Below are 20876 nucleotides of genomic sequence, written 5' to 3'. Positions count from 1 at the left end.
CTGTCCCCCCAAAGCTAAACTCATTCCTCGAGGCCCACTCAAGCCCATCTCCCCAGACGCCTCTGCTGACAGCTCGGCGCGGAGGCCCGTGTCCTCACTGCCGCCCAGGCCGACACCCGCCTGCCCCCCACATCTCACATACAGCTGCATGGACATGACCTGACTGGGCAGCACCACGGTGCAACCACGGAAGCCAAACAGAAGGCCAGCGCTGTCACCTGCCTCATGACCCCGGACAGCTACATATCCCTGATACTGATAGACTTGGTAAAGTGAGAATCAAATAAGGCCCCCACCTCACCAGCCCAGGACACCGAGGGTCCTGTAACACACATCGGTGACAGCACAGCTGGGCCAGGGCGGGCACGCATGCCCGAGAGCTCGGGCAGAAGCTGGCACAGTCCTTAGCGCTAGGAGAGCACGTGGCCGTCAGCCAGTCACGGCCTCCGCAGCGGGGTTTGTGCAGAGGCAGAGGCAAGGCCCTCGTCTATGGTGCAACAGTGGACGACGGGCCGGACCGGAACCTGGCTCTCCTGCCTCCAGGTGACGACGGCCAGTGGGATGAACCCAGAAGTCGTGGGGCGCTGGAAAGCACGGCGCTGTGACAGTATTCACAGCTATGAAAGACGATTTTAAAGGAGACAGTAACTCATCCTAGGGGCAAAATGTCCTTTAACACAGAATACAAACAAAGGGGGATCATCTGCAATAAAGAAATCTTTTTACAGAATATCCTTTCATTGTTTACTTTTTTAAATACCAGAAATAATCCACAATCACTGTTAAACAGCGAATTAAGCATATCTTAACTGTACAGTATATACGCTTTCAGTAAAAAAATTCCCTTCTTTTCTTTAATTCAGAAAGAGGCAGTATATTCCCACAGTTCAAAATGCGAAAGGAACCAACAGATATAGATGAATGAATTTCCCTCCCGCCCCAGCCCGCGGCCTTCCCTCAGGCCAGCAAGGTCACCGGTTTCTTATCCTTTCAAAGACCTTTCACACATGCACACGCCAACATGGACACACAGTTACTCTGCTGTCTGCGTCACACGGAGGGTAGCACGTGTGCACACTGTTTTGCACGGTGCTTACACACGTCATGTGTGGGAGGTGGCACAGGCCAGGGCAGAGCTTTGTGGCTGTTCATGGCGCAGATCAGGCCACTGTTTGGATGCGCCAGGCTTTCGTCAGCCCGCTGCTCTGGCAGGCGCCTAGGAGTCCTCCCTACCAGCAGTGCTGCACGAGTAACACTGTGCCGTGTCATTCTGTATGTGTGCAGGCGCCGCTCGACAATGAGGCCTCGAAAGTGAGACTCATGGGTGAAAGGTTTTATGCTTTTGAAAGCACAACAGATATTACCAAATTGCCCCCTACGAAAACTGCCAGCTGACACTCCCAGGGCAAGGTGGACACGTGCCTGCTGCTCGACTTCCTTGCCAGCGCCGTGTCATGAAACGTTCCGATCCCTGCCAGCGCGACGGGCGGAACCGCACACCTCGGTGTTGTCCCTGCATTTCTTTAGCAGGAGGAAGGCTGAGCATCTTCTCATAAATTCTGGGCCATGGATTTTCCTGTTCTATAACTGCATATTTGTATATTTCAATAGTTTTTTTTACCTTTTTTTTTTGCTTATTGATTTTAAGGAATTCTTTATATGTAAAAGAAATTAGCCCTTTGCCATATGAGCTATAAATGCTGTTTCCAAGTTCACGACGTCTTTTGACTTTGCTTGGAGTGGCTACTGCCACGCGGTTTTTTAACAACTCACTTTGTCTCTTCTTTTACAGTTTAGTGTTACACTTAGAAAGGTCTTGTTCATCATAAAATTTTTTAAAAATCCCCAAAACATTTCCCAGGATTTTTCTAATCCTTTCACCGTTTTATTTATTCTTAAAATCTAGATGTGAGCCATCTGACATTTATCAAAAGCAGTTCCTCAAACGGCTGGCCCCCCTCCCATGTCTGAGTGCACTGTGGGACTAACTCTGGAGCCTGAGAAGGAAGCAAGGGGCCGGGGGCCTGAAAAGCACAAAGTTGTCGTGAACTGCATAACAGAGGTCACGGGAACCTGTGACACCAGTTAGTCCCCTCACCGCCTGGGAGGGAAAAAATAGCACGAGTTCATTTATTTTAATATTTATTCCTATTTTTTTTTAAATTAACTTTTAGGGCAAAAATTAACGAATGGGGGAGCACTTATCTACCTTGCTCACTGCTCTCAGCTGGGGAGTCCTCGTGGCGAAGGAAAAATTTCACTTCCTCCCTCCGTGGCCCCCACTTCTGAAGATGTTCATACATCATATGATCGAAGGGGATGGGGCGCTCTAGGAAAAAACACATTTACCTCAGAAACAAATAAAATAATTCCTACCAAACGCAAAAGTAAAAATAAATTTAAATAAACGTATACAGATATATTAGAATTTAAGAATATTACAAGTCTTAAATTTTAACCTTAATGAAACAAAAGCAGTATTGGGAAATGCTTTAGGTAATAAACACGAGAAGTAAACATAAAAGCAATTCTGCAACATTAAATAGGTAACATCGAAAAAAATCCCTTTAAACATTTTATGAAGCAGTGTGCCTCCCGCTCTTCACAGAAATATTTCAACAAATTGTGGAACCTTGTTATTCATCAAAACGCTACACGTGGTAATTAGATGTGGACAGTGTACTTCCTGGCAGTTCAGGGAACCCCCGAAACACTTGTACATCACTGTTCATAGCAGCATTATTTATTTACAGTAGCCAAAAAGTGGAAAAAGCCAAATGTCCATCAACCAATGAATGTAGCTAAAACAGAGATACCGCTCAGCCAAAAAAAAAAAAAAGAATGAAGTGCTGATATAGGCAACAATGCGGATGAACCTAGAAAACATTATTCTCAGTGAAAGAAGCCGGACAACAGAGGTCACATAGTGCATGACCCCATTTCTGTGAGTACCGAGCCCGTCAAATGCACAGAGCCAGGAAGTAACACAGTGGTCGCCAGAGGCCGGGGGAGGAAGGAATGGGAGGTACAGAGCTTGGTGAATGTCCTGAAAAACCACTGAATTGTACACTTTATTTTTTTTATTTGGTTTTTTTTTTGAATTGTACACTTTAAAATAGTGATTTTTATGTCCTGTGAATTCCATCTCAATTTAAAGGCAAGAAAAGGAAAAGGAAAAGAAAGGCAGTCCTGTCCCGTACACTCCCGGCGCCGCCTGTGCTGGGGAGTGAGGGAGGGGCCGAGGCCGAGGCCACACAGGGCCTGCTGGGGCACAACAGCCGCAGGGCACTTTTCCTCCTTCCGACACAAGCGTGTGGCTGGGTGAGCGCCCTTCTGCTCAGTCCGAGAACGTGACTTTGAGACAAGAGAAAACTCTGCGGGCTGCAATCGGATCACACATCCAACGTGTGACTGGACGTACCCCCAAGAAGTGCTAGGTTTCTGTAAAAGAGAGAATCCCGCCATTCCCAGAACCGCGCCACGCAGCGTGCGGCTACGCCCCGCCTCCCGACACGCAGAGGCGAACCTCACCCTCCCCAGCAAACACGAGGGCAACAACGGAAACGGCCGCCTCTCAGCTGAAAATGAAATCTGCGTGTGCCTAGCTAGCGTTCAACTTGAACTGTTACCGTAATAAAACACTGAACATTAACGAAGTCAGTATCATCCCATTACTTTAGTTTTGAAAGTAACACCTATTATGTATGTAGGCCTATAGGAGATTTTTAAAAATGTGTATTCTAATTTTAGAACCATGAGGTCTAGATTTAAGCCTAATTATATGCCTCAGTTTTGCATAAAATTGTGTCTTAGGCCTTATTTTTATTACTACTGCTTTGGCTTGTGGTGTTAGTAGCTTTAATTTTGGTCACTTTACTAACCAACGTTATCAATAAAATTTCATGTTTACATTTTTTAAATTAAAATGAATTCACGACCTTTACTTAAATGTGCCAAGTCTGGGTGTAACTATAAAAATTAACTCCAATTTTGTCTTAAGCCGCTTATTTAACAGAAATTTATTATGTCCTTTTACAAATTAAAAATTTTAAAGAGAAGATTAATTTCAAGAAAAGCAAGCTAAACTTCGCTACCTTCTTTTAAATAAGAAAGGTTAACTAAAACATCATTTCTGTTTTAACAAAACTACCCTATACATCTCATGTAATAAATACCTCATCAGCATCTTATTTAAGTGAAATCTAGGATAACAGTTTTAGTCAATCTTGAGTAAGGCAAAAAGAAAATCAAGGAGGACCTACCACAAAAGAAAAACGGAAGGATCTACATACACTGCCGACTTGCATTCGCGCTGACACCCTGTATGGGGAAGAAACCACAAAGAGCAGCGGAATAAACCAGCCAAATGAACAGAGCATCACGGCCCGAGCTGAGTTACCTCCATCGGCTCACAAAGTTGAAGTCCTAACATCCAGGACCTCAGAATGTGATCTTATTTGGAAACAGGATCTTTAAAGAGGTAATAAGTTAAAATGAGGCCATCAGGGTGGGCCCTAATATGACTGGTGTCTTTATAGGAGGAAGAGATCAGGGCACCGACACACACAGGGATGGCCACATGAGAAACGGGGAGAAGGCAACCATCTGTGAGCCAAGGAGAGAGGCCTCAGGAGAAAGTAAGCCCACCGACGCCTCGGTCTCAGACCTCGGTCCTCCGGAACTGTGAGCAAATAAGTTTCCATGGTTTAACCGCCTGGTCTGTGGCGCTGTGCTGTGGCAGCCCCGGCAAACTACTACACAGGTCCACGGGGAAATGTTCTTTCCTCGAAAGCACCAATAATCACACTGGATTATGCTCATGACACACAGATCACACAAATACGCCATGAGTTACAGAGGCAATCGTTTCTATGGTGGGGTTCTCTGAAGCCTGAAAATTATTGTAAGAGTTCCTCTAGGGTAAAAAGATTGAGAAAGGCTGTTATAGCCTTTCTCATCCACTAGAATCTCATCCATTAGGATATATCGCTTCGAAATCCAGCTTTGCTGCTCTATTTTACTCAATGATTTAAGTGTTTATTAAGGGCCTGTTCTGAGCACTGGGCTGGGCACTGGGGATATGATAATGAAGAGACAAGTTCCTACCTTCAGGAATTTCAGTACAACGAAAGAACTATGAAAGCTCGTGTTTTGGTAAATACTATGACAGTACTGGAGCATAGAGGAGGGACACTTAACACCCTCTGAGATTCAAGGAAGGGATGAGTGGCTAAGAATGGACAGAAGTTAGCCAAGCAAAGTGGGGTGGGTGCTAGGATCTGTTCTAGATGATGGTAACAACACGTATAAAAGCCAAGGCAAACATAATATGCTGTGACTCCCTGTGCTCCGAGGTGATGGTCCTCATTCCTGACGAAGTCAATACACAGGTTATGATTTCAGATGGGCTTGGAGACAAGGCCAATGTCCTCAATGAACAGAAACGCAAAAATACTCACCAAATACGAGCAAACCAAATTCAACAATACATTAAAAGGATCATATACCATGATCAAGTGGGATTTATTCCAGGGATGCAAGGTTGGTGCAATATCCACAAATCAATCAACATGATACACCACATAAACAAAACTAAGGCTAAAAAACTCATACGATCACATCAACAGATGTAGAAAACGCATCTGACAAAATCTAACATCTATTTATGATAAAAAAAAATCTCTCAGCAAGATGGGGATAGAGGGAACATACTTCGACATGATAAAGCCCATGTAAGACAAACCCACAGCGGACATCATATTCAACAGTGAAAATCTGTTTTTCTCTAAGATCAGAAATAAGACAAGGATTCTCGCTCTCACCACTTTTACTCAACATCGTATTAGAAGTCCTAGCCACAGCAATCAGACAAGAAATAAAAGACATCCACATCGGAAAGGAAGAAATAAAACTCTCATTATTTGTAGATGACATGATACTATATCTATAGAAAACCCTAAAGATTCCACCAAAAAACTGTGAGAACTAATAAATGAATTCAGTAAAGTTGCAGGATGGATACAAGATTAATATTCAGAAATCGGTTGCAATTTTATACACTAATAACGAGTTATCAGAAAGAAAATTAAGAAAATAATCCCATTTACAATTGTATCGCAAAGAATAAAATACCTACAAATAAATTTAACCAAAAAGGTAAAAGACCTATATTCTGAGAACTATAAGATATTGATGTAAGAAAATGAAGAAGTCACAAATAATGGAAGGATATAACGTGCTCATGGATTAGAAGAAATAATACCAGTCAAGTAGCCGTATTACCCAAAGCAATCTACAATTCAATGCAATTCTTATCAAAATACCAATGGCATATCTTTCATAGAACTAGAATAAATAATACTAACTTTTATTTGAAACCCCAAAGCAACAGCCAAATAGCCAAAGCAATACTGAGAAAGAACAAAGTTGGAGGTGTCGCACTACCTGATATCAAACTATGCTACAAAGCTTTCGTAATCCAAACAGCATGGTACTGGCGTACAAACAGACGCTAGATCGATGGAACAGAATAGAGAGCCCAGAAATAGGCCCACGCCGATACGGTCAGTTAATCTACACCAAAGGAGGCAAGAATATACAACTGGGTTATGACGATCTTGTCAATAAATGATGCTGGACAGATATATGAAAAAAAAAACAAAAAACTAGAGCACTTTCTTAAAGCACATACAAAAATAAACTCGAAATGGATTAAAGACTTAAATATGAGACCTGAAACCATAAAACTCCTAGAAGAAAACACAGGCAGTGAACTCTCTGACATCACTCTCAGCAATATCTTTTTGGATATGTCTCCTAGGGCAAAGACAACAAAAGAAAAAATAAACAAATGAGACTACAACAAACAAAAAAGTTTTTGCACCACAAAGGAAACGATCAACCAAACAAAAAGGTGACCTACTGTGAGAGAAGGTATTTGCAAATGATATATCCGATAAGGGGTTAATATCCAAAATATATCAAAAACTCATACAACTCTACATCAAACACCAACAGTCCAATTAAAAAATGGGCAGAGGACCTGGATAGGCATTTCTCCAAAGAGGACATACAGATCGCCATCAGGCATGTGAAAAGATGCTCAACATCACTAATCCTCAGGGAAATGCAAATCAGAACCACAGTGAGATATCACCTCACATCTGTCAGAATGGCTACTGTCAAAAAAGACAACAAAGAATATTATGATTCCTAATAAAGACATTAAAAATAGAACTACTACGTGACCCAGCAATCCCACTTCTATTTATCTGAAGAAATCGAAAACACTAATTTGAAAAGATATATACTCTCCTACGCTCACTGCAGCATGATTTAACGACAGCCAAGATATGGAAGCAACCTAGGTGTCCACCCATCATCGCTAGATGAATGGATAAAGAAGAGGCGGTACATACATACAATGGAATATTACTCAGTCATAAAAAAGAATGAAATCTTGCCATTTGTGACATGTACCTAGAGGGTATAATACCTAGAAGGTATTATGCTAAGTGAAGTAAGTCAGACAGAGAAAGATAAATACCATGTGATCTCCCTTATATGTGGAACCTAAAAGACAAATGAACAGACAAAACGAAACAGAAACTCAGATACAGAGAATGAACTAATGGCTGCCAGGAGCGGGGTGAGGGAGTAGGCAAAAACAGTGAAGAAGATTAAGTACGAATTGCCAGTTATAAGAAGTCACGGAGATGTCAAGGGATGGCACAGGGAACGCAGTCACTAACACTGTAATAACCACGTGGGGCGTCAGGTGGCACTAGACTTACCGTGGGGAGCACGTCGTAAGGTATGTAAATGCCTAATCGCTATGTTATACGTCTAAAACTAATATAATATTGCACGTAAACTATGATTGAAATAAATTTAAAAGAGCGCTCACTTTGGCAGCATATACACTAAAATTGGAACAATACGGAGAAATGAGCATGGCCCTGTGCAAAGATAACATGCTAATCCGTGAAGCATTCCGTACTTTTGATTGCATATTTGAAATCTGCTACGATCTTAAAAGTTCTCATCACAAGAAAAAAAATTCTGTAACTGTGTATGGTGACGGAGGGTAACTATGGTTAATCAGACTTATGGTGATCATTTTGTAAAATATACACACAGATATTGAATCATTATGCTGTACACTGAAACTAATATCATGTTGTCAATTACACCTCAATTTAAAAATTAAAAAATGTCAAATTCACTGATTATCCCTAAGGCCCTTTAAATAATTCCACTGGATGCTTATCTCATTATCACCTTGAACTCCAAATGTTCCAACTGAACGTTCTCTTACTTTCCAGTACAGACCCCTCCAGCCCAGTTACCCCCGCGTGCTGCAGACTCTGCGCCAGCCAGTCTAGTCTTTACCCTGACGCCTGCCTTCCCCAGCAGCGCCCCCCAGTAGCGCACCCCCCGCCCCAGGAGCGCCTTCGGAGCACATCATGCTCGTATTCTCCTGTCCGACCTTCGCATCGCTCCCCTGGCTTAGTGTGCCCCATCCTATCTAAATTCAACCCCTGCTTTGGCATCCAAAGGACTTCACAGTTTGCTGTATTGAGGAATCACATTACCTGCACTGACCAGCTTGCTGACAAAGTCCTTAAATGCAAGCGCCAGTATTTACTCTTTTCACTTTAATACACAAATATTTATGGAGGGCCTAGTATTTAAAGGATTTTGTACACGGGAAACACAATAATGTTTCTGCCTTCACAAAGTTATCACGGAGAAAAGAAAAACAGATGAGCCACTGGAGGTGTGGGAAGCAAGGCGCTGCCCAGCCTCAGCGGACAGGGCACTGTCGTCTAGCGCGGATCGGGGCCGCCCCGGCCGCCTACCATAGACGACGGCTGCAGTCGGCTTCAAATCACACCACGTGCTTTTCCACAAAAGCACCTGAAAATCCTGTCCCCATGTAATATAATGCTAGTTTATATTTTCATCACTCAATTCCTTCTAAGCACAGATAGCTAAGAATCAGAAACAATATTCTGCATTTGATACACATTAAATTTCATGTGCCAGTAGCCGTTACAGAGCCTAATACATACCATTCCCCCGCCACACTTCAGCCAGATGGCAACTGCCTTCTCCAGGTTCCTTGCAAAATTCCACGACATCTCGACATGTTGTTTCTGGTGTTATAGGAACTTCTGTCAAAATCTGTTCATTGTTGCTCAAGAAGACGGTTAATATCATCTGTAAGAGAAAAGATTAAAGCTACGACTAGAGGCATTATCATAAGGAGATTAATCTGTAAACTGAAAGTGATCGCCCCTCCTCCCCACCGCCACCCCTGCCCCCTGCTCTGCCCAAAATGCCTGCAGGATTAGTTTTTGGACATATATAAGCTGATTTTAAAGTTCATGTAGAAACATTAACCTGTAAAAAAAGGAAAATTCCGAAAGAGTATTAGAAGATTAGCATTACCAGATATCATAAAGCCTCAAAATACTGCAGCACTAGCACATAAATAGATCATGGCACATATGAAACCCAGAAACGGAAAACAGTAAATGATGAAGGCAACATCTCAACATTGAGGAGGAAAGAGACTGTACAATAAGTGATGTCTGAGCAATTCAAATACCCATCTGGAAAAAAAATGGATTCATCTGCGCATCATACACTAGCATAAATTCCTAGTAGATCAAATATTTCAATATAAATCATAAAATTATAAAAGTTCTAGGATAAAACTGTGTAAGTTCCTTTTTTAACCTTGGAGTACAGAAGCCCTTTCTATGACTCAAAACCCAGACACCATTAAAAATTTTATATATTCAAGTAATTACACATATATTCAAGTAATTTTACAAAGCAAAAAAGACAACTAAGAGAAAACTATTTGCAACTCATATTACAAATAAAAGGCTAATCTCAATACATAAAGGGCTTCTAAAAGTGTAACAAAAAGATCGAAATTCCAATTTATTTTAAAAAACTGGCTGAGATAATAATATATCACAGTAAAAGAAATGCAAATGGACCTTAAATATAAAAACACATTACAATATATTTGAAAAACTAAAAAATAAAAAATGCCTAGCATTTTTTGTCTTTAAAAAAGCCTACCCCACTTTGATCTAAGATCTGGAGAGATTATACTGGAAGAAATTTTTTTTTAAAAAAAAATATACTCCTTAAGTACAATTTAAACCAAAGATTTTCTTTCATCAGACAGCATTATTATAAAGTATTTCTGTTTAATCTTTGATCAAAATCAGCAACAAAATCTGCATTTGCCCCAAATTCTCCTCTTAAAAATCTCATCTGTCAACTAAGTATTTGAGTTCGTTGTTAAAATATTTTTTCTTAGAAGTACTCTAAATTCCTAAGATTAAACATCTTAGGAATTAGATGACCAATTTTATATCAATGACCAATTTTACAGAACTGAAACTGAAAACAGCTACAAACTGGTTTCCTTGTCACAAATCTCCCCCCACCTACCTACCCTTCTGCCAGTTTATTTTCTAAATGTCAATCAAGTGAAGTCACTCCCCGGATTAAAACACTCAGGAGCTCTGCAAGGCCCAACAGCAGCCCTTTCCCAGAACATTTTTTTCTGGAATATAAACATGAAACAGGTGTCTTTACCTAGCACGTAGAGTCTAATGCTGTACTGCTAAAGTACACTTTTTTCCCCCAGAGACTCGTAGGGCTTGGATTTCCACAGAATACCTTCTGAGAAAGCCAACGCTACAGGATAACCTGCAAATCTGATTGCTCACAACCCTCCTAGCACACAAACAGATCAATGGGATATATTATGAGATCCAGCAACATTAGCCTTCCAGTCCCAGTGGCTGCCTGCACGGAACCTTGACCTTGTTCCCTGAACTCCAATCAAGATCTCTCAGGCTGCTGTCCGCCTGCTGAAGCGTCCTTCCTCTTTGCCGGAAAACTCCTATTCACCCTTCGCAACTCAGCTCATTTGCTACCACCTCTGCCAAAGCCCCCTTCTCCACCTCCTCACCAGGGAGGATACACAGTCCCTCCTTTGTGATCCGGGAACTGCTCACAGGTGTCTTTGTTACATCACGGCATTAGCCCGTCTCCCGCCCCTCCCCAGGCTCTACGCTCCTCCAGGCGATTCAGACTTCCATCTCCCACGGCCTCATCAGTGTCTGGCACACGGCAGGCACACCATGATCTGGTTGTCGCCATGAATGACACACAGATGTAAAACCTCCACCATACCACTGAGCTGAGAAAATACTGCACGAAATCTAAGTAAGATGTATCCAGTCTGTTCAATGAGCATCATTTGTTCCTTCAGTTCCTCTTGGATATTATAAACACATTTCTATTTTCTAAGAAATTAAAGTTATTTCTGCTCATTAACCCATAAGAGGAATTTATTTTAAAAACTGGGGGCTTTTGAATACTGAAATAAATGGCCTGGAATCTATAGAACTCGGAATAAAATAGGTAATTCCTAGCTCTGGTGCACACAAGTCCAGGACTGAAAGGGCCTGAACAAAGGAAATATATTTTTATTCTTGTTTACGTGCACTTATTTCACACTTCTAATGGTAAATATTTTCCCATGTGATCTCAAAGCCTAGCTTTTCAAGATCTAATAATATATTTTCCCAAGCCATGCTTTTTAGAGCAAAATTTCAAATTAGTGAAAATATGTTAATGCCTTGTCAAGTGCTATTACTACAGCTCGCTAGTAACGGGTAGAGCGGCCTGTCCCCTCAGCTCTTCTGTCTGTCACCCTCACCCCTTGCCCCCGTGCCTACCACAGTAGCCCATGGTTTGTCCTCAGCATTGTAAGCTAGCAGCCACTTACATAATCGTTTGTTTCTGCAAGATAGGGCTCTGGCCAGAACCAGTGTCTTGCATGCTCTCCCTCCCCACCCACGGGCACCGAGCAGCCCTGTCGCACCCGGGCGGCACGACTTGTGCTTACTTGCTCTGAAAAGTAGAGTCCTTTAGGAACCTGCTGTCAGAATGAACAATCACCAAACACTGTTTTGGGGCACTCTGAATTACTGAGACTTCCCAGCTCATGACCAAGTTCAACGTGACGGGGGAGGGGGAGGAGAGGCAGACTGGCAGAGCTGTGAGTCTGAACATTGATTTTTAAAAGCTAAGAACTCCCAGAAAACTTATGCAAAAGTCATCAAACATCACTTCACTTTTTAATTCTATTTTGTAGTCTCTAGTAAATCCTATTTTCCCCAATCTTAGCAAAATTCATGTTCCCCCTCTATTATTCAATCAAAGTTAATTTCATTATAATCATGATAGATTTAAAAACTTTCAAGATAAATTAAGCTGACATTGACCTGGCTGGTACATAACCACCCCCCCGCCCCGCCCCAAGCATCACTAAAATTAAAGTTGAAAAGACATGTGACCGCTGTTATTCCAGCAAGATTTCTTTAGCTTAAAAAAAAAAAAAATCTCCAACACAAATATCATATAGTATTGATTCTAGAAGCACTTCGTTTATATTGTAACATCTCTGAAATCTAAGTATATCTTACAATTGATAGTGTGTCAATCTAATTAGTGTCATTTTTCCTTTCTTAATAGTATGTTTAAAACTCAATAGGGTTAAGGATTAAACGAACAAAAGAAACTGCTAAAGGTAAAAAGAAGTTAATGTTTAACCTTCCTAAAAGATTAACATGTTGAAAACAAAAGATCTGGTTCACTACAGTTAGGGAAACATGCTCAGATGTATACTCTTGTGCTGTAACAAGCATGTGAGGACATGATGTCCTACTTACGCCTTCCTCAGACTGCTGCCTCCGTCCCAGCCCTGCTCACCCTTCCCCATCGCGCCCAAATGTCCGCCCCCTTTCAGAAATATTTCCTGACCCTACTGTCTACTCATCCTGCCCCGATCTGGGACAGAGCCTCCTCTGCTCTCCTGTGACACACTGTGACTATTTTTAGTACAACATTCTTACACTAAATTATCAGTGGATTTCGTGATTACGTCTCCCACTGAAACAGTACTTGTGACTCAGAGGAGTGAGTTATGACCCGTTACCTGAAATCATCTAAGTGTGTCAACAAGCTGCACATATTTGTATTTACAAAGAATTCTGAAAAGCCCAGGATCATAAGGCCACCGAGGGAGGACATGCGTTCTCTGACGAAGCACCCGAGTAGAGCGCGGGACACGTGAGTGGTACTCGGGGATGGGGGCTGGGGGATGGGGGATGGGGGATGGGGGATGGAGGATGGAGGATGGAGGATGGAGGATGGAGGAGGCCTGGCGGGCAGGCTGCACAGAACCATGTCAGTAACTTAAGAGGTCACCTCATCCTTACTTTCAAGAATGTCTGAGCTATGAAAAGAATCAACCGGAATCAATCACTTATTTAAATATCTACATAGAGCTTTTAAAATGTTTACAAACTTGGTATTTAAAAGACGTTCTTGGTCTAAGAAAATCAAGCAAAGCACAAATTAGGGATGTATGACCCATTAAAAAATAGGAACTATCTGCAATATATACATGCATCACATCATCACTGTACACAATGGTATGTGTCAATTATATCTCAGTAAAGGGGGGGGTGAGGGAGCGAGAACCACCCAAAATGGAGGAGAAAAAAAGGAACTGTCCTACAAGCGAAAAAACAGGCGATGACAACTGTTGATGAGGATGTGGAAGAGCTAAAGTCCTCGCGCACGGGCGGCAGAGATGCAGACGCTACAGTCATTCTGAAAAAACACTCGGCGGTTTCTTAAGATGGTGAACATAGATTTACGATATAACCCAGCAATTCCGCTCCTAGGTACCTACCGAAAAGAATAAAACTATACGTCCACACGAAGTCTCACATGCAAATGTTCATAGCGTTATTCATAGTAGCTAAAAAGTGAAAACCACCCAAATGTGCATTAACCGATGAACGGGTAAAGAAAATGTGGTTTGTTGTACAATGGAATATTATCTGGCCATAAAAAGGAGCAAAGCGCTAACGCAGGCAACAACATGGATGGGCCCTGAAAACGGTTAGGTCAAAGGGCCAGACACAAAAGACCACACAGCGTGTGATTCTATCTATGTGAAATGTCTGTAATCGGCAAATCCACAGAGACAGGAGTGAGATGAAATGAGGAGTGACTGCAAATAGGCACAAAATTTCCTTCTTGTGGTGACAGACACGTTCTAAAATTATAGTGGTAATGGTCGCACAACTCTGCAAATTTACTAAGATCATTAAATTGTTCTCTTAAAATGAGTGAATTTTATGGTATATAAACTATACCTCAATAAAGCTGTTTTTAAAAAGTAGGAACTATAAAAGTCCAGAAAGGGAAATAAGGGACTCCGCTGCTGTGGCAGGAAGCAGCCGGGGGTACGGAACTCCAGCTCCGTTCGTGGCTCGGCCACCAGTGTCGCCGGTGTCACCGGCACGGCCCGGGGAGGCTGCTCCCTCGTCTCCTCCGGTCTTGGCGTCTCAAGGGGTGGGACACCCTTTAGGACGTGTGTCGGGCTCCTGTGGCCCCGGCTCACTCACGGGAGCGTCAGACCCCACGCTCACCAACCCCACCTACTTGCAGCGTCCAGCGGACTGGGAACTCAGGGTAACAAGATAACTGAGGAGAAACGAGATCAATAAAGCGACACCAAACTGCAGGGACTTGTAAAATGTACTTGCTGGCTTCTGAATAAACAGCCATAGAAGGGGTCAGGTGGGGTGGGGAAAGGGGACAGCTTTCTCGGGGCCACAAGTCTAAGGCCAGCCGAGGGCCTCTCCCAGGGACAGAAAAGCACAGGCCAGGGGCGGGCGCGGCGCCCACGCACCAGAGCAGGAGCACGAGCCAGACGGGCGGCCAGCGGCGGGCCCCTTCCCTGTCATGCTCGCAAACGACGCACTGGCGACACCATCAACCCTGACTCCGAAGTCACCCAGATCTGACCGCTCGTGTCCACCGGCCTCCCTGGCCCCCGCCCCGCCCCCTCGCAGCCTGCGTGGCTGCACGAGCCACCTGCTCCCTCTCCTGCCCTTCAGACGGTCACTCTTCACTCAAAACCCTCCAGTGGTTTCCAGCGTCCCTCAGGGTAAATCCCAAAGCCCAAAGTCCGGTGCACAAGGCCTGACGTGACCTGCACCCCATATACACGCCACTCCGGTCGCCTCTCCCTGCCCCTCCCTTCGTCCCCTGCTCCGGTCACGCTGCATTCTCACGACCCTCCCTTCTCAGGGCCTCTGCCCGCCCCCCCACTCCACGCCTCTGACTCTCCCACCGTGGCCTCCCAGGGGAGCGCTCCCCCACCAACCTCGCGCGCCCGGCCCCTTCCAATGCTCTCAGCCTCCACCCCCACCCCGAGTCTTATTCGTTCCTTCTAAGCACTCCCTCCCGCCACCTAACGTGTGACAGGTCAGCTTATCCTGTCTCCTCCCCCCAGAACGTATGCGCCTTGAGAGTAGGAGTTTTAGTCGGTTCACTGCTGCGTCGCTGGTACCCGGAGCAGCACCCAGCACAGCACACGCAGTGAACTCCCCAAAGTACAACAGGGCAAGACGTGAAAGGCAGGCGCCTGCCTTCTCATCTTCGAGGTCTCTAAAGGAAAAGATGGCTAATACTTTACCCTTCTAAGTCACTGAGTTAACCCACATCAGAAAGAAGAAAAAAAATCTTTTAAAAATGTTAATGTGAAAGTCAGGAGGCCATCACACTTCTGTGATATTTGGCAGAAGTCACCCAGACCCAACGGGGAGCAACGGGGTCCGGCTGGTGGGAACAGAAAATGGTACAGTCACTGGAAGACAATCTGGCAGTTTCTAACAAAACTAAACAGAATCTTACCATAGGATCCAGCAACTGAGATCCTTGGTATTTACCCAAATGAACTGAAAATATATCCACACGAAAACCTAGACATGCATGCTTATAGCGGCTTTACTCATAACTGCTAAATTTGGAAGCCACCAAGATATTCTTTAGTAGGTGAATGGATAAATGGTGGTAAATCCAGACAATGGAGTATTATTCAGTGATAAAAAGAAGTGAGCTATCAAGTCACAGACAGACATGGAGGAAATGTAAACACATCTTGCTAAGTGAAAGAAACCAGTCTGAAAAGGCTACATACTATATGATTCCAACGATATGACATTCTGGAAAAGGAAAAACTGTAGGGGTCGGGATGAGTGAGCGAAGCACAGGCGGTCTTTAGGGCAGTGACACTACTGTCTGAGGCTACAGTGGTGGATAAATGACATTACGTATCGTTGAAAGCCAGAGACCTGTACAGCACAGACTGGGAACCCCATGCAAACTATGGGCTTTAGTTATTAATGAGGTGTCGACACGAGCTCATCAGTTGTAACACAGGCACCCCACTAACGCAAGACGTTAATAACGGGAAACTCGTGGGGCTCGATTTTTCTGTAAACCTAAAACTTCTCTAAAAAACAAAGTCTATTAATTTAAAATAAAAAATAGTACACCACACATGGTAAAGGACAGTGTTGTCTCTTGACATTCTGGCTACGCGTACCCACATACACAGATACGTGTGTGTGGATGTGTGTGGATGGCTCGGCCGCCTTGAAAGAGGTGCTTCTTAGTGTGGGTCGTGCCAAGTGAGAGAAGCAAGGAGTCTGAAAGACACTGCTCCAGGGGCCTCAGGAAACCCACCATGACTCACTGAAAAATCCCTCCGCTGGGCGAGAAAGGCGCTGCCATCCCCATTTATTGGTGCTTATGACCAGGTACTGGGATATGCACTTCATGCATTCAATTCTCACACCGACTTTGTGAGGCAGATACCGCCCTTAATTTTACAGATTAGAAAAAGGAGGCTTGGAGAAGTTAAATAACTTCTTCACAGTCACCGAGCTAATAAATACCAGAGCGGGATTTAACCCTGGTCTGACTCCAAAGCTACGAGCTGAACCACTACTTTAAACTACTTCGAAATAAAAAAGACAGCAAAAGTTTTCATAAAAACCTTCCTACTTACAATATACTTCCCATTATTTAATAACCTCTCAATTAACCAAGTTTTATCTAGTTTTTATAGCTGAAATTATCTGAAATGCAGTTAATCATTATACAAGGAAATCAGAACAAAGAACCATACATTTTTCTACTTTGTCAAGTATAAAGATTATCTCGCTAACACTATACAGACGTTCTAATTAAATTTTCCTGACCTTTCAAAATTTAAATTAGGTGTACCAACAATTCTCAGAATAAGGCTTCCTCTTCCTACATATTTCTTTGTAAAATTTAAGAAAATATATTCTTATATGTATTAATAAGAAAACATCTCTCTACTCCTAGATACATATCCAAGAGAATAACATGTCTACACAAACATCTGAACACAAATATTTATAGCAGCATTATTCATAATAGCCAAAAAGTGGCAACAGCCCAAACTGATGAGTGGATAAACACAATGTGGCATATCTTTCTACACGAGGGAATGTTACCTTGGTCATAAAACGGAATGAAATGAATGCTACATGGGTGAGCTCCAGAAACATCATGCCGAATGAAAGAAGGCAGATACAAAAGGCCCACACCGTATGCGTCCATTTACATGAAACACCCAGAAAAGGCAAATCCATAGACACTGAAAGATTAGTGGTTGCCAGAGGCTGTGAATTATATATCAATAAAACTGTTCTTTAAAAAAATCTAGCTATGCCAATCGTTCAACCTATGCAATCAGTAAAATATTTTTCCCAATGTAAACAACTTTAAATAAACATTATATCATTTCCTTGTATATATTTTTCTTTTTCAAGTAATAAACATTTATAATTGTACAAATCCTGTTTTATCCCATCTGTCAATAGCAAAAGTTGAGTACTAATCCTTTTGCCAGCAGGAAACAAAGCTTGAAACAACAATGATAATCAGCAAAATTACGTCTCTGAAAAACTCTTTAATATAATCATGTGTTTTGAGACATGATAGTAAATACTATTTGTCTGATAGAAAATGAGAATGTGATTTACAAAGGAAAAGTAAGTCTAACAGCACTCCTATCTTTTTAAAATGGCTCCATTTTCTCTTTCAGATTCCAGCCTGCTCTTAAAAACCAGGATGCTACTTTGAATTTCTTTAAAATGCTCCAAGTTACCATTCTTAAAATGTCTCTCATCTTTAGAAAACTAAGCAAAACTGAAGTGTAGAAAACAAAAGTCCCAGTGCCTGGAAATTATCTATACCATTTACAAAGAAAAAATACTTAAACAGATGTCCCTTAGGCCCGGTGGAATCTAAATTCAGGCGCTAATGACATGAACCATGATAAAACATCCTAATGAAACAAGACAGACCACTGTTGTTACAGCGGAGTGATATGGTGGATAGAGTTTCACCTAATTAGGTGAGTCCCAAGAAGAAAAAGTCCAGTGTTAGCATTGTTCCATAATGACTCTAACCAGGATCTAAAAATCACTATGAAAAGGAAAACTGGACATTAATTTACTCATCTCCATATAAAACCTGTTATTAAAAAAAAAAAAGACTTGCCTAAGCTATGTTATCAACTTTAAAAAGTGAAACCTGAAAGCTTTTACAGAAGTTTCCACAATAAATGCCTTGAGCATATTTTATGCTTAAGAAAATGGTGCGTATACAGCTACTATGGTTTCTTTTTTTTTCAAATTCTGCTAGTATTGACATTTTATATGCCTAAAATCAGAATGAAGTTCATAACAAGATACTAAACATCAAAGGAGTTTCATAATTTATTGATTATAAAAGTGGCTACTGTTCCAGGTCTTACTGTGCTAGCAGACGGGCCCTTTGCCGGCCCACATGATGTCACTGGGCTCTCCCGACGGGCCGATAAAGCAGGTGCTAGGATGACCCTGTCACTGTGGACAGACTGAAGGACTGGCTGGTCACATGACTAAGAAGTGCCAGAGTGTCTGACTCACAGTGTCCGAGTCCAAAGCTTAAGTTTCTACTCCAGTAGCTCAGGAACAAAACAGTGCTTAAATTCATGATCACTTTAAAAAAGAAAAAAAAATGTAGCTATTCAAGTTTCTCATCCTTATGAAACTATAAGAAACAATCTTTACCCAAAAGTTATAAGATAGGAACATAAAATCAAACTATTCTTTAAAATGGAAGAACCCACTTTATACATACAATGGACACGTCCCTTTGAAAAGTAAACATAGGTTAGGATATAAAAGAGTGAATTAGTAGATTCATTATCAAATCCAGAGATGAATGCGCTCAACGGCCTAGACCGCCTGCGGGCAAAACCACCCCTGCTAAGAACGGCTGCAATGAAAACAGGCCTTCCCACTCTTATGAAGTCACCTCTGTTTCTGACCTGACCTGGGTCCTGAGGTTTGCGTCCGCTCAGATATCAGAGAGCTTTACCTGTCTGTGCACAATTTCCAAACTTCGACACCATTCCTTCTGAAGAGGGAATTATACATTCCATCACTTATTGAAACATTAGGCTACTTATTATTATTTACCTTTCCAAACAACAGCCTCTATTTGGGAGAACGGCTGGAATTCTGAACGTTGATATTTTCGAGAAGCTGCGCGTCCTCAGAAAGGGAAAAGAACAAGCACTTTCACACGGTCAGCAAGAACGCGGCTTCGGTCCCAGCAACTCCTCGAGGAGGCAAGAGAAGCTGGGACTGCCCTGTTACGGAGAACCCCTCCCTTCCCTCCACCCCACAGGGTCGAGGGCCTCAGCTCTGGACCGAGTTGAAAGCTCTGGCTGTTTCCACTCGGAAGAGGAGAGAAAATGGGGCTCAGGTTGGCAAGATCATCTTTCCTTTGGTCTTATTGTCTTCCTACGATGCCAAAATGTCTTCTTTCCCCTCTGGTCCCAAAATACTTAACATATTATCGTTGGCTCAGCACGCAGGATGCTCTCACAATCATCCATATTTTAATACAAAAATAAAACATTGTGTTCCCTAAGGTAACATTCCCACTAGTCCTAGTCAAAGCATACATTTTAAGCTGCAAATTTGAGAGCACTGCATACAGGTGCCTCCCCTCCGCCCCCAATAGTCACTAAAGTTGTTTGAGGAAAATATTTTAGGTGTTTTGAGTTATTTTAGAGTACATTTAAGCTTCTTAAATCTTAGGGTAGATTAAGCTTCTTAATCCTTTTGTAAGTATTCAACGCAATTAAAAAGGATATGCAGAGAGTTTTGAATTAAGGCTATCTTAAAGATCAGTCATCAAATCTTACAGCCAGAAGGAACTTAATCTAACCACCACCTTTCACCATTTTACAAAGGAGGAAGCAGAAGCCCAGAGAAGGAAATAATTTGTCAAGGCTAATAAATCTTAACATAAATCTAGTAATAAATCTAGTAACAAAACCCAGACCGAAATCAGGTCTCTCGATTCTCAGCCCTGCAGGCTGCCTCCTCTCGGCGGTTTATCTAGTTACACTGTTTATTTAATATTAAATGAGAAGGTCTGTAAAATGTCTAGCAAGAAGCCTGACATACAATGTTCTCTCAAATCTCATTTCTTCTCCCGTATTTAAATAACTGACAACAATTTGGGGCACTGAAAACGTTAGGAAAAAACCCAGGACTTTTCAAATGATAGAAATGAAAAAACAAAATAATAGAAATTAATTGAAATTAAGTCACAAAAGAGAATCACGAAATAAAATTTACACAGGGACACATCATTAAGTGCAAATTATGAACGGTAGCTGATCATAAAATAGACCCATAATATGCTTTGAAAATATTATGAGGGCTCCATAAATATCAATGGGATTCTGGAAAACGTAAGCTAAGTGACATAATTTTGTTAATAAGTCCAAGGCATTCAACTGGGATGTAGTAATTGAGATGACCATATAATTAAGAACAAATGTGGCCACTTTAAGTGAAAAAAGGAGCTAACAGAGA

At 42.2% G+C, this 20876-nt stretch overlaps 1 protein-coding gene and 1 non-coding gene across 2 annotated transcripts in view; one reads left to right on the top strand and one right to left on the bottom strand.

Moving 5' to 3' along the window:
• Nucleotides 1-9222, bottom strand: part of PPP1R13B (protein phosphatase 1 regulatory subunit 13B) — a 49861-nt gene extending 40639 nt beyond the window's left edge. The window contains exons 1-2 of the mRNA XM_023522354.1: nucleotides 9075-9222; nucleotides 2210-2329 (exon numbers count right to left, since the gene is read on the bottom strand). Of these exons, the coding sequence (XP_023378122.1) occupies nucleotides 2210-2329; nucleotides 9075-9222 (268 nt within the window). The remainder of the gene's footprint in view (nucleotides 1-2209; nucleotides 2330-9074) is intronic.
• LOC111730940 lies at nucleotides 7899-8003 on the top strand. Its single transcript, XR_002776875.1, has one exon. It is a non-coding gene; the product is annotated as a U6 spliceosomal RNA (small nuclear RNA).
• Nucleotides 9223-20876: the final 11654 nt, after the last annotated feature.

Source organism: Pteropus vampyrus, unplaced genomic scaffold (genome assembly GCF_000151845.1).
Source record: "Pteropus vampyrus isolate Shadow unplaced genomic scaffold, Pvam_2.0 Scaffold341, whole genome shotgun sequence".
In the NCBI taxonomy this organism is placed as follows: Eukaryota; Metazoa; Chordata; class Mammalia; order Chiroptera; family Pteropodidae; genus Pteropus; species Pteropus vampyrus.
This window is presented reverse-complemented; position numbering and strand designations above follow the sequence as displayed.